The 22,181-nt window shown below is 32.6% G+C and overlaps 1 protein-coding gene and 1 pseudogene across 3 annotated transcripts; both read left to right on the plus strand.

Moving 5' to 3' along the window:
* The first annotated feature begins 5,336 nt into the window (after positions 1-5,336).
* On the plus strand, positions 5,337-9,231 carry LOC139893206 (peroxisome biogenesis protein 22-like). Of its 3 annotated transcripts, none has more exons than XM_071876358.1 (8): positions 5,337-5,663; positions 6,505-6,735; positions 6,827-6,874; positions 7,532-7,588; positions 7,680-7,784; positions 8,555-8,620; positions 8,730-8,831; positions 8,991-9,231. In XM_071876358.1, exons 1-8 carry the CDS (start codon positions 5,571-5,573, stop codon positions 9,090-9,092), a joined length of 804 nt encoding a protein of 267 aa, XP_071732459.1. In that variant the 5' UTR covers positions 5,337-5,570; the 3' UTR covers positions 9,093-9,231. The 3 variants fall into 3 exon arrangements, with proteins under 3 accessions (XP_071732459.1, XP_071732461.1, XP_071732460.1); XM_071876360.1 differs by having other exon boundaries at positions 8,749-8,831; XM_071876359.1 differs by having other exon boundaries at positions 7,683-7,784.
* A 3,288-nt stretch (positions 9,232-12,519) lies between these two features.
* LOC139893207 (histone-lysine N-methyltransferase ATXR2-like) lies at positions 12,520-16,901 on the plus strand (annotated as a pseudogene).
* Positions 16,902-22,181: the final 5,280 nt, after the last annotated feature.

Consider the following 22,181-nt stretch of genomic DNA (forward strand, 5'->3'; position numbering starts at 1 on the left):
ATCAAACTATTTGTTTGATCCCATTCCAATGTCTTTTGGTAGGGGCTGAGCTGAACCTTGTCAACAAATTAACTGCAAAAGAAATGTCAGATCTTGTATAATCTATAAGATACATAAGAACCTCAATTGCACTAAAATATAGAACTTCCGATCTGTTAAAATTTTCATGATCTTCGCAGGGATGAAATAGATCAGTGTCAATATTGAGTGATCTAACAACAATGAGTTTGTCTTTAAAAAAAATGTTTTAAAATCTTTTCGGTATAAGTTGTTTGATGTACAAGTAAACCATTAGGCATATGCTCAATTTGCAATCCAAGGTAATACTTGGTTTTTTCAAGATCTTTCATTTCAAAATAATTCTTTAGAAGTTGAATGATTTCATAGATCTCTTTATTTGTTCATATGATGTTAAGAACATTGACATAAACAACTACGATCTCATATCCGAACATTGTTTTTATAAAACATACGTGCAAAATAAGTTTATATTTATACCCCCTTTTTTTTATCAAGTAGTCATTTAATCGGTTATACCACATACGTCCCGTTTGTATAAACCCACTTAGAAATCTTTGTGATTTAATGGAATATATTCCCTTGGGTTTTACATTAGATGCTTATGATACCTTAACCCTTTAGGTATATTCATATATATCACTATTAAGTGATCCATACAGATAAGTAGTAACAACATTCATGAGATGCATTTAAATAACTACCAGGTTGATTAAGTATCTAATAAGTAATTGTATCCATTACAGGAGGATAATTTTTCCTCCTAATTCATTTCTGGTCTTTGTGGGAAATATTGAGTTACAAGTCTAGTTTTGCCTTGTAACTTCATTTGCACATTTCTTTTCGGATAAAAATTCATTTGTATCCCATACGTTTCACATCTTTAAAAGTGATAACGATTGATCCGAAAACTTTTCTTTTATCGAGCGATTCTAATTCAGCTCTTATTGCTCCTTTCCATTGAGCTCAATCATGTCCATTTTGTATATTCAATGACAGATTTTAGTTCCAGATCATCATCTTTATTCATGATGTCATTGTAACATTATATGAAAATATCTCATAGATATTTTAGTTTCATTTCGGTTCCATAATATTGCATAATTTATCGCAATTTTAGTATTTACATTTATCAATATCCTCTGCAGAAGGAATATTGATTTGTGGTTCTTCTTGAACACTTTCTCTTACCTCATTATCAGCTGATTTTCTTTTTCGAGGATTTTTATCTTCGGAACCAATTGATCTTCCACGTTTGATGCGTGGCAAAGACTCAACAGTGACATTATTGCCAGCTTTTGGAATTTCAGTTCGAGCTGGAGCATTTATCGCTGGTATATATGATTTAGTCACTTTTTTATATCTGTAAATGCATAAAGTAATTAATTTGCAAGTTCTTGCATATGCATTATTTTTGAACTTTCGTTTCACATTCTTTTGTGCGAGTTCAATATACCTTAATTGATGTTCACATCATGAAGCATCATTTTATTTTTTATTTTTATTTCTCCCCCTAATCTAGGGAACAATGTTTTATTAAAATGACAATCAGCAAAACGTGCTGTAAAAACATCACCCATCATGGGTTCAATATATCTTATGATTGAAGATGTTTTATATCCAAAATATATTATCATCTTTCTTTGAAGAACCATTTTATTGTGTTGTGGTGATACAATTGGAACATACACTGCACAACCAATGTTTTAAGGTAGAAAATATTTGGCTCTTGGCCAAAATCAAGTATTAAGTGAAAATATTTACGACTTCCACATGGTATAATGCGAATTAATGTCGCAGCATGTAAATTTACATGTCCACATATAAATATTGAGAGATTTGTACTCATTATCAATTGTCTAGTTATTAGCTGTAAGCGTTTATCTATTGATTCAGCTAAACCAATTTTGTGTATGCACATGAGCAACTGGATGTTCAACAACAATCCCTGTAGATATATAATGATCATTAAATGCTTGAGATGTTAACTCACCAGCATTATCAAGTCTCATCCTTTTAATGGTGTAATCAGAATAATGTGTTCTCAATTTAATAATTTGTGCAAGAAACTTTGCAAATGCCATATTACGGCTTGATAACATACAAATATGAGACCATCCGCTAGATGCGTCTATTAGAACCATGAAATATCAAAATGGTTCACATGATGGATGAATTGGTTCATATATCTTACCTTGAATTCTTTCAAGAAACATTTGTGATTCTTTTTCACAATATACTTTTCATTAATCACCATATGTGCTTTCCATTAATCACCATATGTGTTTTTTTTTTTTTATAAATCACCATATGTTTTTTTTTTTTTATCATATATCCTTTTCACCATATACGCTTTTAATCATATGCGCTGTGTTTTTCACCATATGCGCTTTTAATCATATGCGATTTTCATCATATGCGTTGTGCTTTTCATCATATTCGCTTTTTATCATATGCGCTTATCATATGCGATGCGCTTTTTATCATATGCGCTTTTTTATGTGAATAGTAAATTAATTAATTTCGTTTTACTATTCATATGAATTAATTTAGATTTACTATTTTGTTAATTGAGTAATATATATATACATCATATACTTGTGACTCCGAAGGCTCAAATGAATTTGACCATATAGTTATACGTTGTACCTTGCACATTAATTTTCAGTAGAAGCTTTAGATGCATATTATTTTCAGTAGAAGCTTTAGATGCACTTTTTTTATTCACCAAATACCACAAACACTTTGTTTGCGTTTGTTCATAGTCATCAATGAAAACCATTTTCTTTAATTTTATTTTATACAATAAAATTAACGCATCATTATTCTTTTCAAAAACAATAATCTATTGTTATTGTTCACTTGTGCCATGTTTAACAACAAAAGTCAACAACCTCTGTCTTGTTTGTTGTGGCAACCAAAAACAACCTTTGCTTTTGTTACCGAGAATCCAAGACCAAAAAACAATTAATTTTTAATTAATCTTTTATCAAAACCATAAATGATTTTATTGATCTACGTTGATATGGCCATAAAGAATTGACGGCTGACCTACTTTTGTAAGTGTATTTCGGCTATCATCCCGAAAACGCACAACGACCTTTTTTTTTTTTTTTATGAACTATTTGTTTCATATCTAGCTTACGCAATTATTGTGAACATTTGGTCCCTATAAGAGCATTTATTTTTTTAGACTTTTAGTTGATTTGTACTTGTCACAATTAGGGATAGCACCCGCGGGTCGTGGATGCGGATCCATTGGATCCATCACCCGTACCCGCGGATTTTTTTTTTAAGAGACATCCAATTGAACCCTTGTTCCTTGAAACAATTTGACTATATTTTTACTCCCCATTATTAAACGGGCCATTTTGATGCACACTCTTAAAAAAAATAATTTGTTTTTTAAGTTTTATTATTCAACCTCCTTTTTTCAACGGTCACGTTTTTAACAAAACATTTGACAAGTTTGAAAAAAAGTTTTTTATTGATTATCATCAAAAGTTTTCTATTGTCACTCTACTGGATGGAATTATGGCATACAACCAAAATTGCAACCCAACACTACATAAGAACAAAAATGTTGTTTTTAATTAACATATGTATATGTGTTAAACTCGGAATAATAATAACTTATTTTAGAAAATTAACATAAGACATGTTGAAACATTTTTGTCACATTTAGCTCATCAAGTCTAATACTTATCATTGATAGATTTTATCACGTCTAGGAGATGTTTACTTTTTTCTTGTATTAAGTCCTACTTTCATTTACCTTTGTTTTGAAAAAAGTTTTTTTTTTTACTTTGCTTTCCCCCTTTCTGTAAAACTCATTTAAACACTTTCTTTGTTTTTTTTTTTTTTTTTTTTTTTTAAAAAAACTTCCTTTTTTTTACGTTACCCGTAAATTATAAATATATAAAAAAAAACTTTTGTTTAAATTTTTTTCTAGTTTTTAAAAGGCCACTTGACCAATTTTTTAATTCTTTCACAACACCTGATATCGTGATCGTGACCTTTCACCAAAGCAAGAGATATTCTTGATAAACTAAACACGGACTCGTGTTTGAAATTGTCGGCCACAAAAAAAATTCATTTGATAAAAGTATATATATATTTTTTAGTTATAGAAGGAGACCACTTCATTTTCAATACTTCATTTTTGACAAAAAACTATTCCATTTTATCATCCCCTTTTTTTTTCTTACTTTAACTTTTAAGATATACTTTTAATAAAAATACAAACTACTTTTTCTTATTTTAACTTTTAAGATTTACTTTTAATAAAAATACAAACTACTTTTTGTATTTTAACTTTTAAGATTTACTTTTAATAAAAGTATAAACTACTTTTTCTTATTTTAACTTTTAAGATTTACTTTTAATAAAAATACAAACTATTTTTTTATTTTAACTTTTAAAATTATAAATTTAAGAATAAACATTAGTATGCATGAAATAAATAATGATTAATTGCATAAGTAATCATAAATGTTAGATAACATATAAAGACCCCGTCGTATTCGTATTGATCGGAATTAATCTCGACCCATGGTACCGTGTTGTCAAATGACGTGTTGCGTACATAAAGTACCGTGTTGTCAAATGACATGTTGCGTACAATCATGAGGTCTTATTAACATAAATATAAATGTTAGTGAAGTTAATAAGAGTTAGATTACAGAAAATATAATTCAGGCGGTATAACCGGCCATATATAACTTAAATAACATAAATATAAATGTTAGTGAAGTTAATAAGAGTTAGATTACAGAAAATATAATTCAGGCGGTATAACCGGCCATATATAACTTAAATAACATAAATATAAATGTTAGTGAAGTTAATAAAAGTTAGTAAACATAAATGATAGTTAGGCGACAGTGTCGACCATATATAATTTAGGTGGCAGAGCCAACCATATAATAAGAACAATACAAATGCACTAAGAACTTAATAAAAATTAGTAGTTCAAAATGTTAGTAGTCCAAAATTTGATATGTCCGAGTCTGAAAAACCTTAATAATTTCATACCTTGATTAGTGACTCGTGATCGTTTGAGATATCCTTTGATTACACTAAGCTCTTCGTGCTGATAACGTGTTATAATTCAGTAGGCTTATAACTAATTTTGACCTAAGCCTATACAATCCTTAAATATGAGAGAGTAGTAATGGAAGAGAGAGAGAGTATATTTCTTATATGTAAGAAAATGGTGTATATATGTGTGTTCATTATCCACATATATATTACAAATTTTACTATCCATATTTGACTAATTACCATCCATATTTTACTACTAAATTTACAACAACAAGCGAATTTAAGACCTTGATTATGATTCAATAGTTGCCCTTCATCTACGTCAAGATCTGCCTTCTCTGTTTCTCAAATGATACGCTACACACTTGTATAATACAGTAACTTAGACGTGTATCACCTCCCAAACTGATTAAACTATAAAAAAGTTGCTTTATTTCTATCAATTAGGGCACGCCTTTCAACAATATAACCTAATTATTGTTATATATACACATAATATCCATATAGCCATGGATGATTATTTGAAGGACGATATTCAACAGCTGATCAAACAAATTAGAGAGTTTCTATCCACCAAAGTTCCCGAATTTTTAAATACCCAGGTGCTTATTATTATTTGTTTCTATATTTCAATTCCTATAAAGGCTTCTTTTTCTGCGATTGATCTTCCTGTCTATTTTGATTTCTGGCTTTGCTTCAATTATAATTTGTGGTGATTTGTTATTTGATTTAGGTTATGCACTTTTATCACGGTTGAATTTAGTACTAACAGAAGATATGATATCAAACTTTTGGGATTAATTGAATACTCGATTCTTTGCAGCACCATGTAGATGAGTGTTTTAGGATTTTCTATTTTTATGCCTTTTGCTGTCAACTTTTGTTAAACTCTTAACTTTTTTTTATCATGCTAATGCGTGAAACTAATGATGTGATTCTTTGCCAAGTATATTTGCTGACGTCACATTACTACATTAGCATGTGTAACCTGTAGATTGCACGTCAGTTTCTTTAAGAGTTTGGCGACATTGAAACAAAATTGAAACTTGAGTTATTACCAGTAAGTTCTTATAAAAAGTTTGAAAGAAACAGGTGTGAAACTTGATCATTATTTAGTGACATTTTCTCATCGGCTTATTCTAGAAAAAGCAGATTGTCATACTGTTTATATAATATAACAGTAATTATATGATCATTTATATATGTCTGATTGCCTGACACACTATTTGTTCGTTACAAGTTTGAAATGTTTGGACAAAAAGGCCGATTACACCCATACTAAATACACATTTTAACCTGCGACTCAACCTGCCTGACAAGCCTTTTTCAGGACCTATACTTGCAACAACCCATTTTGACCCGCTCAAAGAATTAGAACACTGGTATAAAATGGTACTTGTTCGACCCATTAGCCACTTTGACCCAACCAACCGTTTGTTACAGGATTTACAAACCATTTGGGGTTCAGTGGCTATTGTTGTTGCTGTATTATTCACGTGGAGGCTATTATTGGCACCTACTGAACCTCAAAGAAGGGTACCTAAACGACAAGCTCCCACACCAAGTAGTTCTCAAGTCAATGGTCAACCAAATTCAAATCTTCTACCTTCTGGCGTTGGCTCATCTGTAGAAGATTCAACACAAACTGCTAATAAAATTCTTCATCCTGTAAAGGTACATGGTTTTTAGCACAATTTAAATTAAATTGAATTGAATTGGTTTAGTGTTTATTTGATTATATATATTGTTCTACACTTTTCTGCAGCTTACTTTGGGACAAATAGTTAGACAAAGATTAAGTGGTGGAAGAAAGGTATAGTGTATTTGCATATTGAATATGTTTCCTGTTTATCTTACTTCTAGTGTTTTGAAGTGTAAAATGATGATAGAAACACAAATAGATAATAATTGTCATCCACATGCATCTCAGGTAAAACATGATCATGAATTTTGGATCTTCCACTGTTAATAAGGACCTCAAATCTCAAAAATTCCTAAATAAACTCTAGTAAAAGAGTTATGATGACCCATTCATTCATTATTAACACATTGCCTCTATTTCTTCAAGAGAAAAAAAAAAAAAAAAAAATTAAGAAGAAGCATTTTTACTATATAGTATATACATGTAACTACTAAAATTTTACATGTTGCAATGTCATTACGGAAATTTTAATTTTAGTATAAAACAATTGATATTAGGTAACGATTCTGGTAGGTTGTTGGAAATATCACTGAAACTTTTGATCACGTGTTGATGTCTCATCTACAATGAATGACTAACCGTTGTCAAGATTTAATTTTAGATTAATGAAAAGTTCTTATCTTTTATGTACCGTAGTTAGATAAGATGGTATAAATGTAACATTGTGGTACCCTTGTGTACTATCATATCGATGTTTATAGCCAATTGCTCATTTGTTCATTTGTTCATTGCAAATTAAAATGTTTTTTTATTTTTTATTTGGTGAAGGTAACTTGTCGGTTACTTGGAATTATACTTGAGGAAAGTACTCCAGAAGAGCTTCAGGTTGTGAATAAATTCCGACAAGTATTTTTTTTTTTTCCCTTCGTGCTGAAGATCGCTTTATTTATTAAATGTGGTTTTCTTGTGTACCTAGCAGAATCAAGTGACTGTGAGATCCTCTGTTTTGGAAGTTGTGATGGAGATGACCAAATTTTGTGATCTTTACCTCATGGAAACTGTTTTGGATGATGAAAGTGAAGTATGTTGCTTACTTTTAAGTTCTAACCCTTATTGTTGTCATACACTGTAGGTGTCAAAAATGCATTTCTCAATTGTAAAGTGAAGTTAGAAGGTTTTCCCTATTCGGGCTACCCGGGAGGGCGAGTAATCTGACCCCATACTCCCCATACTCTGATGTACACATCCCAACAAGTTACTCCCTGACTGTTTCTAACCCTTCCCTGGCCACCACTAAATATTCGTCCTATACAGGATTCGAACCTGAGACCTCTTGCAAGGAATTCAGGGCCCCAACCATTGAGCATTTCTCAATGCATGTCAGAAATGGGTCTATTGGCGCTGTATTCATTTCATCTATTCTATTGCGGAGTACTCTCTTTTTTTAATTAAAAAAAAAAACTTGTTTCCTTTTTCATTATAACTTTCAGTTGAACCCCTATGACCTTTTGGTCATAATCATAACCCAGATAAACCAATTTGTACTACATGGGTGGGTATTGCAACCTCTATCTTACACCGAATAGTATACTTGCTTCTTTCAAATACACAGTTTTACATGACTATTGTTATAAATGTTTTATTAGGTTGAAATAGAAGTAATAAAAGATTTGACAACTATATAAATTAGAGCATTGACATAAATTATCTCCCACACAAATACTTGAAACAAGTTTTTCTTAAATAATATTTTTTCTTTATTTTGACAATGTGTTGTATACATAGGTGCACAATCTGAACTAATATTTCTAGATTATCTTATATATTTTTAACAACTAATTGTGTATGCAGAAAAGGGTTTTAACAGCATTGGATAATGCTGGGATTTTTTCATCCGGTGGCTTGGTCAAAGATAAGGTAATCCCGTTTAATGATCATAAAAGTCCAACCTATCATTGTTCAGAAATTAAATACTACGTTTAATGCAATATATGCATATCTCTTTATGTGTGATATGCAATTACAGGTACTCTTCTGTGGTACAGATATTGGACGGACTTCTTTTGTTCGACAACTGGAGCCAGATTGGCATATAGACTCAAATCGCGAAATTAATTCACAATTGGCGGTATGTATTTCATATTGTGGGTCACATCTTTATTTTGGTTTTAATATAAAATGTGATACATTTTTTACATTTTTCATATGCTTTGAGATATTATATGTCAACATATTGATACCCTCGTTAACGTGTCTTCTGTTCTTTTTGGTCTGTCTGTAATGACAGAGGTTCATCAAATGTCAGCTTCACATTTCACCAATCCAAACCGAGCGAATTGCTTCTAATGTTTTCAATTCTTCATCGTTGGAACAGTTCTTCGGTGTTTGACTTTCAGAGTAAGTCAAAGATGCAAATATGTATATGTCTCTAGATTCGTTTTTTGCCACTTTTATGCCCAATGTAAAACCAGAGTACATGAGGGATAATGTATGTTCAGTAGTTTTACTTAATTTTTATTATTACCCTACTGATTCTGTCCAAAGTGGTTCATGTAGTATTAACAAGTTTATAAATTGGTTATACTTTGAAACGTGCTAAATGGATTATTATACACGGACTAAAATTTAGCTGAAATGAAACAGGTCAAAACCTCTAAGGCTCTAATGTTTCATGTAGTATGTGAAACCTTGTTTTCTAGTTAGTATTAGAATATATGGAATCTAAATGTGATCATGTAATGTATCTTCAATCAATTCAATCAATATAGTTCATTTTGATATTACATTCGAAAAGACGAAAAGGCTTTTAATGATACGTATACCAGATGCAATATCCGACAACTGCAAGCTTTTAATATAACTCGCTATAGATGGTAACAGATAACCGGTCAGCACACTGCTAGCGCACCATATAATCCAATATAGGAGCCAAATAAGCTGGAACCGACACGATTCTCAGATGATGCAGGGGTGACGCCATCATACAAAGACCGGATCTGACGAGTAAAACATGAACCGACTCGCGGTTCACGTGCACAAGAGAGTGTTTACAATGTATTTCTAGAGCATATACCATTCAAGGGTAATGTTTCAATTATCATAAACATAAACAGAAAGCTTTAAATTAAAAGACTAGAAGATTTGATAAAAAAAAGCTTGAAATGTTATTTTCACAATTAAATCGAGTTCAATTCTGATATCGTGTACAATACCAATCACCTAAGAGTTCAAAAATAAAAGCTTGAAATGATGTTTTTGAAAAGAGCAAACTATGAATTTTTTTTACCCTTAACATGTTTTGCAGATTGTTATATTTAACGGAGTTCAACAAATATTAGAGGTAAGGACCATAAGGCCACTTCTTATCATCCGTGAGAGGAGGGAGTTAACAATCGCTAACCTTCAACAAAGATAGTGAGCATTGTGTTAAACCTTTCGTCAGTTGCTACTGCAACGAAGGGATGGCAAAATTATTGGGCCCCACTTGACTACTTTTTTTCATATTAATATGGTGTAATATTATATTATTGTTTTAATGTTTATTAATAATTTTAAATTAGTTAAAGTTTGAAATGGAGTGTATGATAGTGAGAGTTTAGTGAAAGGAATGTGAAAGAAATATTAAAATGTTTGTGCTGATGTGACGCTGATGTGGTGGGTAAAATGTGTGTTAAAACCTTAAACCATTACATATGGCCTAAGTGTACAATTTTAAATGATGATCGGTGTAATTTTTTTAATACAAGGAAGGAGTGAGGGCTGTAAATGAGCCGAGCTACTCGCGAGCTATTCGAGCTCGGCTCGTTAAAAACTCGATTCGAGCCAAGCCTAAACGAGCTCGAGCCCGAGTTCGAGCTCAAGATAAGGCTCGTTTAACTAACGAGCTTGAGCTCGAGCTTTAAATGTCGAACTCGTTTAAGCTCGCGAGCCTAAACGAGCTTTCATATATATATATATATATATATATATATATATATTAATTTATTTTCATTTACATAATATATGACTCCGTATATTATTATTTATTATTATTATTATATATATGTCAGAATGTATTGTTTCACCCAAGGCTATCAAGCCATTCAAATAATGTGATTTAGTCGATTCCTTTTTCAAAATAACAATCAACTTTTTAGTTTCCTTCCATATTTCCAATACATCCCTGTGTCACCGCAAATATCATCCAATTAAATCCTTTGATATTATTACTCTGTAATACTAACTTGCAAAATAGGCCCGCGCGATGCTGCGGGGCTTCTGGATTGCGCATTCATAGTTAACCTCGCGTTATGTATTTACAAAATAGATAGGACCTAGCTGTGTGTATGTATTAAATATATTCGAGATATTTAGCGTTTTTTTTAGAAGTGTCCGTTTCGCGTATAGTTAGTCCCGTTGTGTTCATAAGGTTTTTTTGAGTTGAACGGTGTGTTCGAAAAAATTTAACGCGAGGCAGACGGAAAGATATGTCCCGTTTAAAATGTGGGTGAAGTTTATTTAAGTTTTTTTAATTAAAATACTAAGTTTCACCTTTAACCCCTGAAAGGAGGTTTGGATTTGAAAGTGGGGGGAAATTTGAGGGGGTGTATGGTTTTTTCCTCCCCATTGTAACTATTGTCGTTTTGGGGTTTTTTTTTTTTGGGGGACTGGGTGTAAAGCGGGAAAAATGGTCGTGAGAACTAGTATGTATGGTGAGAATGAGAATGAGAATGAGAATGAGAATATAACATTATTACCATTCTCTAACTTCATCCCCATTTTGGCTTCTCCATTACCTTCGTCTCTCTCCACCAATCTTTCAAATTCTCAACAAGATTTCAAAGCTGCATGTTTCCAATTTTAACAAAGTAATACGTAGTATTTTTTATTTCAAATTTTTATTGTATAAATACCGATTCTTATTGTTCTAAACTTTAGTTTTCTTTAACAAATATCAAGGTCCATAGGAATCAAAATATGTAATATCACTTAATTACATGTACGAACAGAGGGAAGCAAAAAATGGATGACTTCGATTATATCTGATTAAAAGATTTTGGTTTCAAAGCAATCATATTAGTAAGCGTATTGTGAATATAGAGAAAAATTGTTTTGTAGTTAACAATTGTTATGTTGAATATCCTAAAATTACTTCATATGTTTAATCGTATGCTCAAAATGCGTTGGTCAGACGATCATTTAACTGTTTAGATTAATGCATTTATACCTTTAAGTGGTATTAGGTACAATCATACCAATGGAAGACGCAAGTGAAATGAATTCAAGTGGTGCAGTGCAAGCATCTTCTTCAAGACGGATTGGTGTTGAAGAATAAGCTATTGTATGGGGAGAATTTACTTGTGTAACATGTTTTTAAACGTAAATGTTTTGACTTATGTTTTCATGTGATACTTTGTAATTCTATGAATAAACAAACTTTTGGATGATTATGTATTATTTACTGCCAATATTTTGTAAGTACTGAAATTATAGAATATTGATATAACTGTTGTGGATAGATATGTTTCTTATGACTACTTTTTATCGAGCTTACTAGAATAGATTAACTACCCGAGCTATTAACAATCAACTATCACGAGCTTTCGAATAAAATGAGCTTATCATGAGCCGAGCTCGAGCTTTAATATTACAATAGTATCACGAGCTTTAGATTAAAACGAGCTTATCACGAGCCGAGCTCGAGCTTTTAATAAGTATCACGAGCCGAGGCACTCGAGCTGAAAAGTTTCGAGCTTTATGAAAATCAAACGAGCCGAGCTCGAACACTATCAAGCTCGAGCTCGGCTCAGCTCGTTTACACCCTTTAAGTAAAGGACTATCGATATAACTACGTGTAAAATATAAAGACAATCACTGTAATTTACCCTAATATTATATTTGTATTTAGGTACAAACAGGGCAGCCGTAATACTCAACTTGAATCAAGGTTTTAGCATAACCCATACGAAGCGGCCGAAACTTAGTAACGGCAGGCAATGGAGATCATTTGCCCCATTGATGTTCAATTCGGTGACCGAATTTCTCAACTTTTTAAACCACCTTCACCACTCCAAGTTCAGGCAGTCTATCTCTTTCTTTTCATTCTCTTTAGTTTTTCTAATCCCCATTTAAGAAACTTAATAACTTTCAGGAGTATTTCAATGAGCTTATTACAAGTAAACAATGCCAAGGGATTCAAGTCAAACCAACTAATGAATATGGAAAAGGTACTCTTTTAATTATGCATACCAACTGTTTGAAAAAATGCTTGAGAATTAAGTTGCCGTTTTTTATTTTATAAATACCTTTCTATGAAAAAAATTGCGATGGGATATTGACTCACCATGCAATTCTCTGCATTTCATGCAAACATGTACATGTTAACAAGTTAAGAGGATACAAGGAATCCACTCGTACAATGGTGTAACAACTTATTAAAATATTCAAGTAATTGTTGGTCATAAATGTACAAAGTTCTGGACAAATTCATGATGATAAATGTGTAAACTTGGTCAATTTATTGTAATAGCTATTCTTTTTCAAAAAGGATGTAAGTTTGTAGAGCCAAAGGTTTAATCACATAATTGTAGGTGTTTATGCTGACAAGAACTTTGAAGAAGGGGACCTTGTTTTGAAGGACCAAATGCTTGTTGGTATGCAACATTCCTCAAATAAGGTGGCCTTTGTTCAAATATTCATCATCCTCTGTTTCCTTCATTTTCTTTACTTGAACCGTATACAATTCTTGAACACTTGACTTAATATCTGGTTACTTTTCTTGGTTTTCATATTACTTTGTTGCAGATTAGTTGTCTTGTATGTGATCGCTGTTTCTGTTTTATCGGCTCAATAGAACTGCAAATCAGGAGGAAGCTTTATCTACAGAATTTAGGCACCCCAAAACATTGTCATGATTCGGTATCCTCGGATGGTTCTGACATCGAAGATCATCTGGAGGTTCAAAAGTGTTCTTCAACATGTTCTAAAAATAAAATTCAGCTACCGATTGAGACAGTTGAATCATTAATGCATCAGAAATTAACGTTGCCATATTCGGAAACATTTCCATTGCCTTCAGTTATCAATTGTCCTGGTGGGTGCAATGAAGTTTACTACTGTAGGTGAGTATCTATTATCTAATAGGTCTTTTGGAATCATCTTGCACTTGGCGAATATTAACAATTAATTATCCATCATTATTTATCTATTGTTTTATGTCATTGTGTGATTTATCAACTTAATGACACATTATAATTGTTTGCAGTGAATCTTGTGCACAGACTGATTGGGCTAAATGCCATTCTTTACTTTGTACTGGAGAGGAGCCAAATTCATCAAGTAAGAAGGCACTTTCAAGATTCATAGAACATGCAAATGGAAAGGCTGATACATATTTTCAGAAATGTTGTCTCATGTTTTCAAAATTTATAAAGTTTGATCTTTTTAAGTTTTTTTTCCTCTTGTCATGTTTCTTTGTCAGAGACGAATGATATTTTTCTTCTTGCTGCCAAGGTAAGATCCCTCGAAAGGTCAACCTTACTTGGTTAAAGTCAATGTGTATGACTTAAAATGAGATTACTATTGATATATATATGGTTCACGAAGTAGATTTCATGGCTTTTGTTTACAGGCGATTTCTTTTACTATCCTAGAGTATAGGAAGTTGAAGGCAGTATGCAATAAGGGTAAACAGAAGAATCAGATTAATGAAGGTTTAGGGAACAACAATTTTGATCTTCTTTTAAAGGCTTGGAAGCCTTTATCAATGGGATACAAGAAGAGGTATATGAAAATGATTGGTTTCAACTTTCTTGATTGCCTAGCAATATCATATTAACGGCTCGTTTTGCTAAAAAAATACATACATTGTGCTACACATGTGTGTGCAACTTAAGTTTAAGTTGTCTAATCACAAATTTAACACATTAGTATTATTTCACTCTTAGACAAAAGTTCGATTAGTATGAACTTTGCCTAGAAATGGTATCATCCTTCCCAGATGAAATGTAGTTTTTATATAAATGGTAAATTTAAATGCTTCTGTATATTGTATATAGGTGGTGGGATTGCATTTCTTTGCCTGATGATGTTGACACTTCTGAAGAAGCTGCATTTAGAATGCAGATAAAACAGCTTGCATTTGAGGTTAGTTTTGGCATAATAATATACATATTAAATTTGTGGTTGTATTGTGAACTACATTTATTTACTACAGTTTAATAGAAAAATTGCTACTTTACTGTCTTTGGCCCTTTTTTGTGCATGTATAAGTAGAGGGCACAATCTTGACCCATTTATGTATAAATGTATGATTTGGGTTATGTATTATTTCTGACAAGTTACATAGTAAAACCAAATAAAACAGCTAAAATGGAAATGGGTCGAAAGTCGCTTGAAGTGTATTTTTTATGTAAATGGTCTGACATTTTCACATGTTACACACTTGCAATTTTTATCTGGTTTATTTGTTGTTTTAATGTATCCTTACAGTTCTGACACACACTTAGTCGAATATATATTTATAATATATTATGTACGGTACAGGGAAAATCTAGGTGACTATCTTATTTATTACAATTGCTTCTAAACAATTAACATGTTTTTTTTTTCTTTTTTAATTCACATTATCGTTACATGCCGACACACTTTACTATAAAAATGGTAAAATGGTGAGTTTGATGATGGTCAACTCAATGGTTTCAAAATTTTTGACCTCGACATATACATATACACGCTACTCCTTAATTCTTCCAAGTGTTCTCCCTAGAAATATATGGGCACATTATAGGCATGTTCGAGCTAAATAACCTGTGAGTATTCTATTCCAACACATTTACTTTTGAAAATTATAGGCATGTTTGACCTAAATTACAAATATATTCTAATTGATTATTGATATTTTCATGAATCTTACCTTTTGTGTATTACAGTGATTTGGTTGTAGCATCACCAGTGGAGGGGATTACTTTCTGTATATAGACGATTTACCAGAAGCTGAAAAGGTTTAACATAGATGTCTTAATGTTTTATACTATTAATAGTAAGTTCTGTTTGCATAATTTATTATCTTGCTCTTCATATGTTGCTGCCAGACACAAGTTGGTGAAATAACGCAGCCTGTTCTTGATGCTCTTGGGGAAGACTATTCAGTTTATTGCGAAGGTAATCTGAGTGGCAATGCATCATATAATGTGTACTGTCTAGAAATAGATAATTAATATGATTACAATATAACACAATTTTTTGTAGATAACTACGTTGACTAGAACAATTATTGTAGACAGTTATGATCACAGTAAATGTAAGTAAACTGTTTGAGAATCTTGAATGTTCAGCCACAGCATTTTACCCTCTTCAGAGTTGTATGAATCATTCATGTTGTCCGAGTGCAAAGGCTTTTAAACGAGATGAGGTATGTTTGATGTTTCTCACAATTTATTACTCTTACCAATGGCACATTGTTCTTTGGGGTGGCTTTCATACTTTTTATAGCTAAATGTATCCCCAATCAGCACGTTTCATGTTAAAGTCAATAATAAAACGCCCATCCGTACCCATTAATATGCTTGAAGGTGGTAATATGTCTCCTTGTGTGCTAAATTGCAGGACAAAGATGGGCAAGCAACCATTATCGCGTGCAGACCCATCAAAGAAGGAGAAGAGGTTAATCCAGTTCTAAACTTTAACAAAAAGAAAAAAAATATCACATTTGTTTTGTTGTAGTATCCCAAAGAAAAGGAATTTGTTAGCATTTATTTAAATGATTAGAGTAGAAAATGAATGATTATTAATCGAATGTAAAAAAGATCCTAAAAACTACAGCAAGCGACTTTGTGACTATACATAGTCCCTTGCCGAACAGCTAGTCATAAAGCAATATTGAGTGGATATAATCCAGTGACTGTTTTCTAATTTTTTGTCATATTAAAAATTACAGGTTACCATATCATACATAGATGAAGACCTTGAATTGGAAGAGAGACAAGCAATGCTTGCAGATTATGGTTTCAGATGCAAATGCCCCAGATGTATTGAAGAAGACGCATAGTAACAATAACATTTATTTTGTGTGACACCAATTTTGATAGTTGTTCTTTCATATATTATTCCTTTGAGCAAGAAATGGACATTAGGGGTAAATGTTCATTTTACAATAGCTGCATCATCCAGTTGCTTGCTTGTTTAAGGTTCTTATTCGAGATTAAGGGGCTGTGTTTTTTATTAATTGGTTGGTAAACTGATATATTTTCCAATAGTTTCAATATATTTAGAATATATTTGGTTTGATGCATGTTTCAACAAGATGCATTTTCTGAGAGCTTTTTTAAATACTAAGGAACGTTAGATATTAGTGAAATTTGTAGGTGCTAGTGTGAGATACATTTCCAAATACAAAATATAGATTAACATAAAATTTAACTTGCTAAATGAAGTTGTCTTTCTAAATAGACACCAACATTTCAATACATTAAGGTTAATTTAGTCAAATCATTAACGACCAAAAGTTCCATGAATCCAGGTGAATGGGATATAATCGGGATGGGTAAAAGACTAAAAGCATTTGACTTTTTGACTTTTCAATGAATGGAAGCAGTGGGCCAGTGGCAGTAACGTAGTAAGCGATAGAAAAAAGGCTATGAACGAAACACAAAATCCCTCCAATTGAAAGAAAATGATGATGCGACAGTCCACACGATGCATTCGATTTGTGGTTTGCTTTCGTCCCAATCACTAGCATCCCCAATGCAACGGCCAGGATTATCCTGATCAATCATCAAAATAAATCAACTCATTATGCCATTTTTAGCCAGCTAAATGAAAATTAAAATAATAACAATTTCCACAATGAATAATCTTATTGTCTTTTAAGTCTGTTACATCATGTAATGGCTAAAAAGTTGGATCATTTTAGCAATGACAGTGTGGATGCTCTATTAAAGGGCTAATTAATTATGATAATGTACCATGTCTAATGTCTTAGTGACATTATAGGCTATTTGGTAACTCATTCCTAACTATAATTGTCAATGATTTTTGGACATATTTATGGAACGAGTATTAGATTCATATAAATCTTTAGTAAATATGCATTTCATGATGGAATGTAAAGATAGGATATAATATTAGAAAATGTACCATGTAAAGAAGAGAGATAGCAATGACAACTGTCTCCCAAGAGAAGCTTTATGGATCTCTTCATGACTACAAGCAGTGCAACCACTTAGCAAATTGGCCAAAACATGGGCTATTATCAACAGCACAATTGCAGCAAACCCGAGTCTATACGCGTCCTCGCTCGGTTGTTTGCACTCAAACAACCACAACCTCAAATGCTTTTCCTATTCATGTCGACAAATTAATATAAACAGTCAATCTTGCTACCTACATTCTTCATCAAAAGCACAAATCTTTAATTCGATCCATACATATTTAATAAATTTAGGAACTTTTATCAAACCTGATCCTGGGCTGCTTCAGCTCTAATCAGATGCTGATGAAGTTTGACTTTTACCAATTTTCGAGTAATCTCGAATTTTGGCCTCGTAATTCAAGTAATACCAAGTAATCATGAGTAATCTCAGTTGCTCGATGGTTGACCGGGTTTAAACCTAGTACTTGGCTCGAACATGTAACCAAATACTCATCGAGTACACAACGAGTTTTTGCGAGTTCTGCAACAGCGGTGAAAACATATCATATAATCTAGTGTTTTGTGATTTTAAAGGTATAGAGTGTAGCTATGGGATCATTAAAATTTTATGATTTTAGTTTTACTATATATCTAGGAGTAAAACGGGCGAAACGAAGAGTGAGTTTTTTTACTCAAACCTAGTCGGTCTAAACGGACTAATATCTAGTAATGGTATTCGATTCTTCTCTGATCACTCGAAGATATATCGATATAGATTACAAAGCTTTGAACTTAAAACCTCCTGTGAAAATATCAAAGTGACAACCATTAGACATTGATAATCAATTTTACAATCTACGTTATATTTTTAAAGACAAACTCATACACACATACACGAATCTTTTCATATATACTTGTCCCCCTCTAAACTTGAACCCACAACTTCTTAGTTGAACGAGTCACCTTGATACCGCTAAATACGCTTATATCATCATTAACATTAATATTATTGGCAATGATCAAATAAGTTTGCCTTAATTTTCTTGCAGATGTCATTCTATTATGCACCAATGAACGGTTCTCTGGATAAGAAAAATGAATAACAATGAGTTGCACAAATATTATACGGAAAAAGAAGTTGCACATGATAAAAGTACTTGAAAAGGTGTAAATTAAAAATAAATATTCACCCATATTTCATTTTGTCCTAATGTAAGATGGCTACCCATTTGTTTTTTACTCTGGAGTTACCCAACAATAGCAAACAAATATGATATCTTTCATACATCTTATTTTAATGTTAATTTGGAATGATGGAATGAAATATAGCAATCATTTAATGAGTAAAACAAAATTAAACTTATTTTAATGTTAATTAAGTGAAATCTTTTGTCCTAATTAAAATGACTTCAAAAAAAGGACAAATACATCGGCTGCTAGGACACCTTTTTGGCTTACTCTTTACCCCTTTAAACTTATTTACGTACCAAGCATATAAATATTGACCAGGCCAATATGTTCATGACACACAGATCAAATATGCTAATATGCTATTATACTAATGTATATAATTGCAACATTAGCGTATAATCAAGCCATAACTGTTGTCACTGAATTAGTATACACGCTAGAGCTTGTATCTCTTGTTACAAACGAGTATGAAATTAATTAATTAAGGTTTTGAATCATTTCAAAATCATTAAAAAATAATATACAACAATGCAATCAAAATTTATTTAAAAACGTTAAATTTTATTCTATCTCCTACATTAAAATAAAGTAAATCAAGATAAAGATATGACAAATGTTAGTTTTGTTCTTATATTCATACTGGGGTATTAAATTTGACTGGATTTAAATAATAAATAATTAAGAGTAATAAATAAAAGTAAAATTACTAGTTGGACAATGCTAAACGTAGCCCTTAGGGCTACGTTTAAGCTTACCATAATTAAGTTTGTAAACTCTCTTTAATTAATTACAAAGTATAATTATTCCCTTTTTAATATCGACTTTCCTTATATAATTTTGGGAAAAATATTATTCATGGCATGTCTGAGTTATAAAAAGAGAATTATATTATTTATGGTATGCTTAAACGTAGCCCTTAGGGCTACGTTTATCATTTTCCTTAGTGGTTTCATGCTATTTTGTATTTTTTTATAAATGAATAATTATAATTATAATTAATTATAATAATAGTCATGATTATTATGGGACAAATATAAATAGTTAGGTGGATTGTTTAACGCATTAAATATGGAAGATGCTCTTATAATTAGTTCGTGCAAAGTATTTTGGTATTATCCAGAATTACCCGAGCGTGTGTATGTATATATATGATTTACTCTTTCATTCTTTGTTACCATATAAATTTTTTTTTTTTTTTTTTTTTTTGCTAAAATAACGAATACTATAGAAATAGGAAACCTTCATCAATAGACGAAGGAACCACAAACCGATACAATCAGACCAAACAAAAACACTCGCTACAAGAAAACATGCAAGATCAAAACGTAACGCCTAGACTTAACTAACTCTAATCGAGCGAAACGGGCAAACCAAATCTAAACCACATATGAAATGATACAAATAACCGAGAACAAAACTAATATAAAAAAAAAAAAAACACTCGAAGAATGTGAATTAACCGTTGCTCGAAGGTCCTTTACTGTTGCTAGAAGGTCCTTTTTTATTCCTTTCATCCGGTCGGGATGTCATCCCGTCAGTCTTGTCAATACGAACACCCTTCCCACCCCGGTTAGGAAAGGAATAAGTCAAAACATTGGAAGATTTGTCACTAACAAGCGTACCCGACGACGAGGGAGTAACACCTTCATCCACTAAATCCTTTTTCCCTTTGGTTCTGCTCTTCCTCGGCTTAGAAACGGGCGCGGGATTAAGAAGCTTTCCTTCAACCCGCAGATGACTGATTCCTATCTCTTCTGCCGTTTCCTGCAAATTAAACGAAACAGACTTCCCTTTAGTTTTAGTACAACTCATCGTCGACCCGAGACCAACACTATCCACCCCCTCATTCGAATAATTAACATTGCTGTCAAAAGTCCCATCCTTTTCTAATGTAACAACCCAAACCAACCCTCGACCAAACCCCGTGAAAATACAAACAAAAAAAAAAAATTTGCTGTACAGTGACCCCGCACGCCGCGCCAGCACGCCGCGCCCCCTATCTGGCGCGCCGCGCCAAAACGGCCTGTCCCCGGGCTTTTTAAATGCGAAAAAGATAGACTCGTTCCCGACACTTTCAGACGAAACGCTTTTTACAACACATTAATATAAGTAAAACTAACATGATTAATTAATTAAAACGAGTTTTACATCGCGGGGCCCACATATGCCCAAAATACCCCTTTTAATACAAAATACAACTTCGACCCAATGAGTTTAAGTTCCAACAAACTACGAGCATGATGTTGGGAATAAACTACCCAATCCTAGGTCGAATCCAAGCAAGCATCAAAATGGGAAAATCATCTAATCCCGAGCATACCCTTGCCACATCCGCCTTCGAACCTAAAAATGTAAACTACGAGAGGGTAAGCTAATGCTTAGTGAATGCAATACTTATACGCATACATACATAATCCAATTACTTGCATACACCTACACAACAACACAATAACATTAGCAAACCGCAATAACAAATAAACGATTAATCGTACGTACAACAAGTCAACATCATTAGCATAGAGATCTCCACAATAATACATGCCAGAAACGAATACGTACAATGCTAATAAAATTACACATCCCAATATACCCAATGTCGACATTCGACTCGATGGTGGCCGACGAAGAGTAGTAGGTCAAAATCGTTAACTACTCACCACCCATCGCACGCGTAAGTGGCCGACGAAGAGTAGTAGGTCAAAATCGTTAACTACTCACCACTACGCACTATGAGGCCGACGAAAAGTGCAACCGAAACGTTAACACTTACCTCAATCACAAGGATGGCCGACGAAAAGCGGAACCGCTTACCATCCCACGATAAGTGGCCAATGAAGAGCGAACCCCTAAACGGTTAACACTCACCACTTACCCAAACACACATGTGGCCGACGAAGAGCGATAGGTCAAACGTTAATCACTCGCCACAAACTAAATATACACATGTGACCGACGAAGAGTGATAGGTCAAACATTAACCACTCGTCACATATCCAAAAGCACACATGTAGCCGACGAAGAGTGATAGGTCAAACATTAACCACTCGCTACATATCCAAAACGAATATAGCCAACGAAGAGCTATCCACGCGGATATCACTCACTATATTTTTCCCAACTCAAATGTGGTCCACGAAAAGTGAATCCTAACGGATATCACTTACCACCCCGCACACA

Source organism: Rutidosis leptorrhynchoides, chromosome 2 (genome assembly GCF_046630445.1).
Source record: "Rutidosis leptorrhynchoides isolate AG116_Rl617_1_P2 chromosome 2, CSIRO_AGI_Rlap_v1, whole genome shotgun sequence".
In the NCBI taxonomy this organism is placed as follows: Eukaryota; Viridiplantae; Streptophyta; class Magnoliopsida; order Asterales; family Asteraceae; genus Rutidosis; species Rutidosis leptorrhynchoides.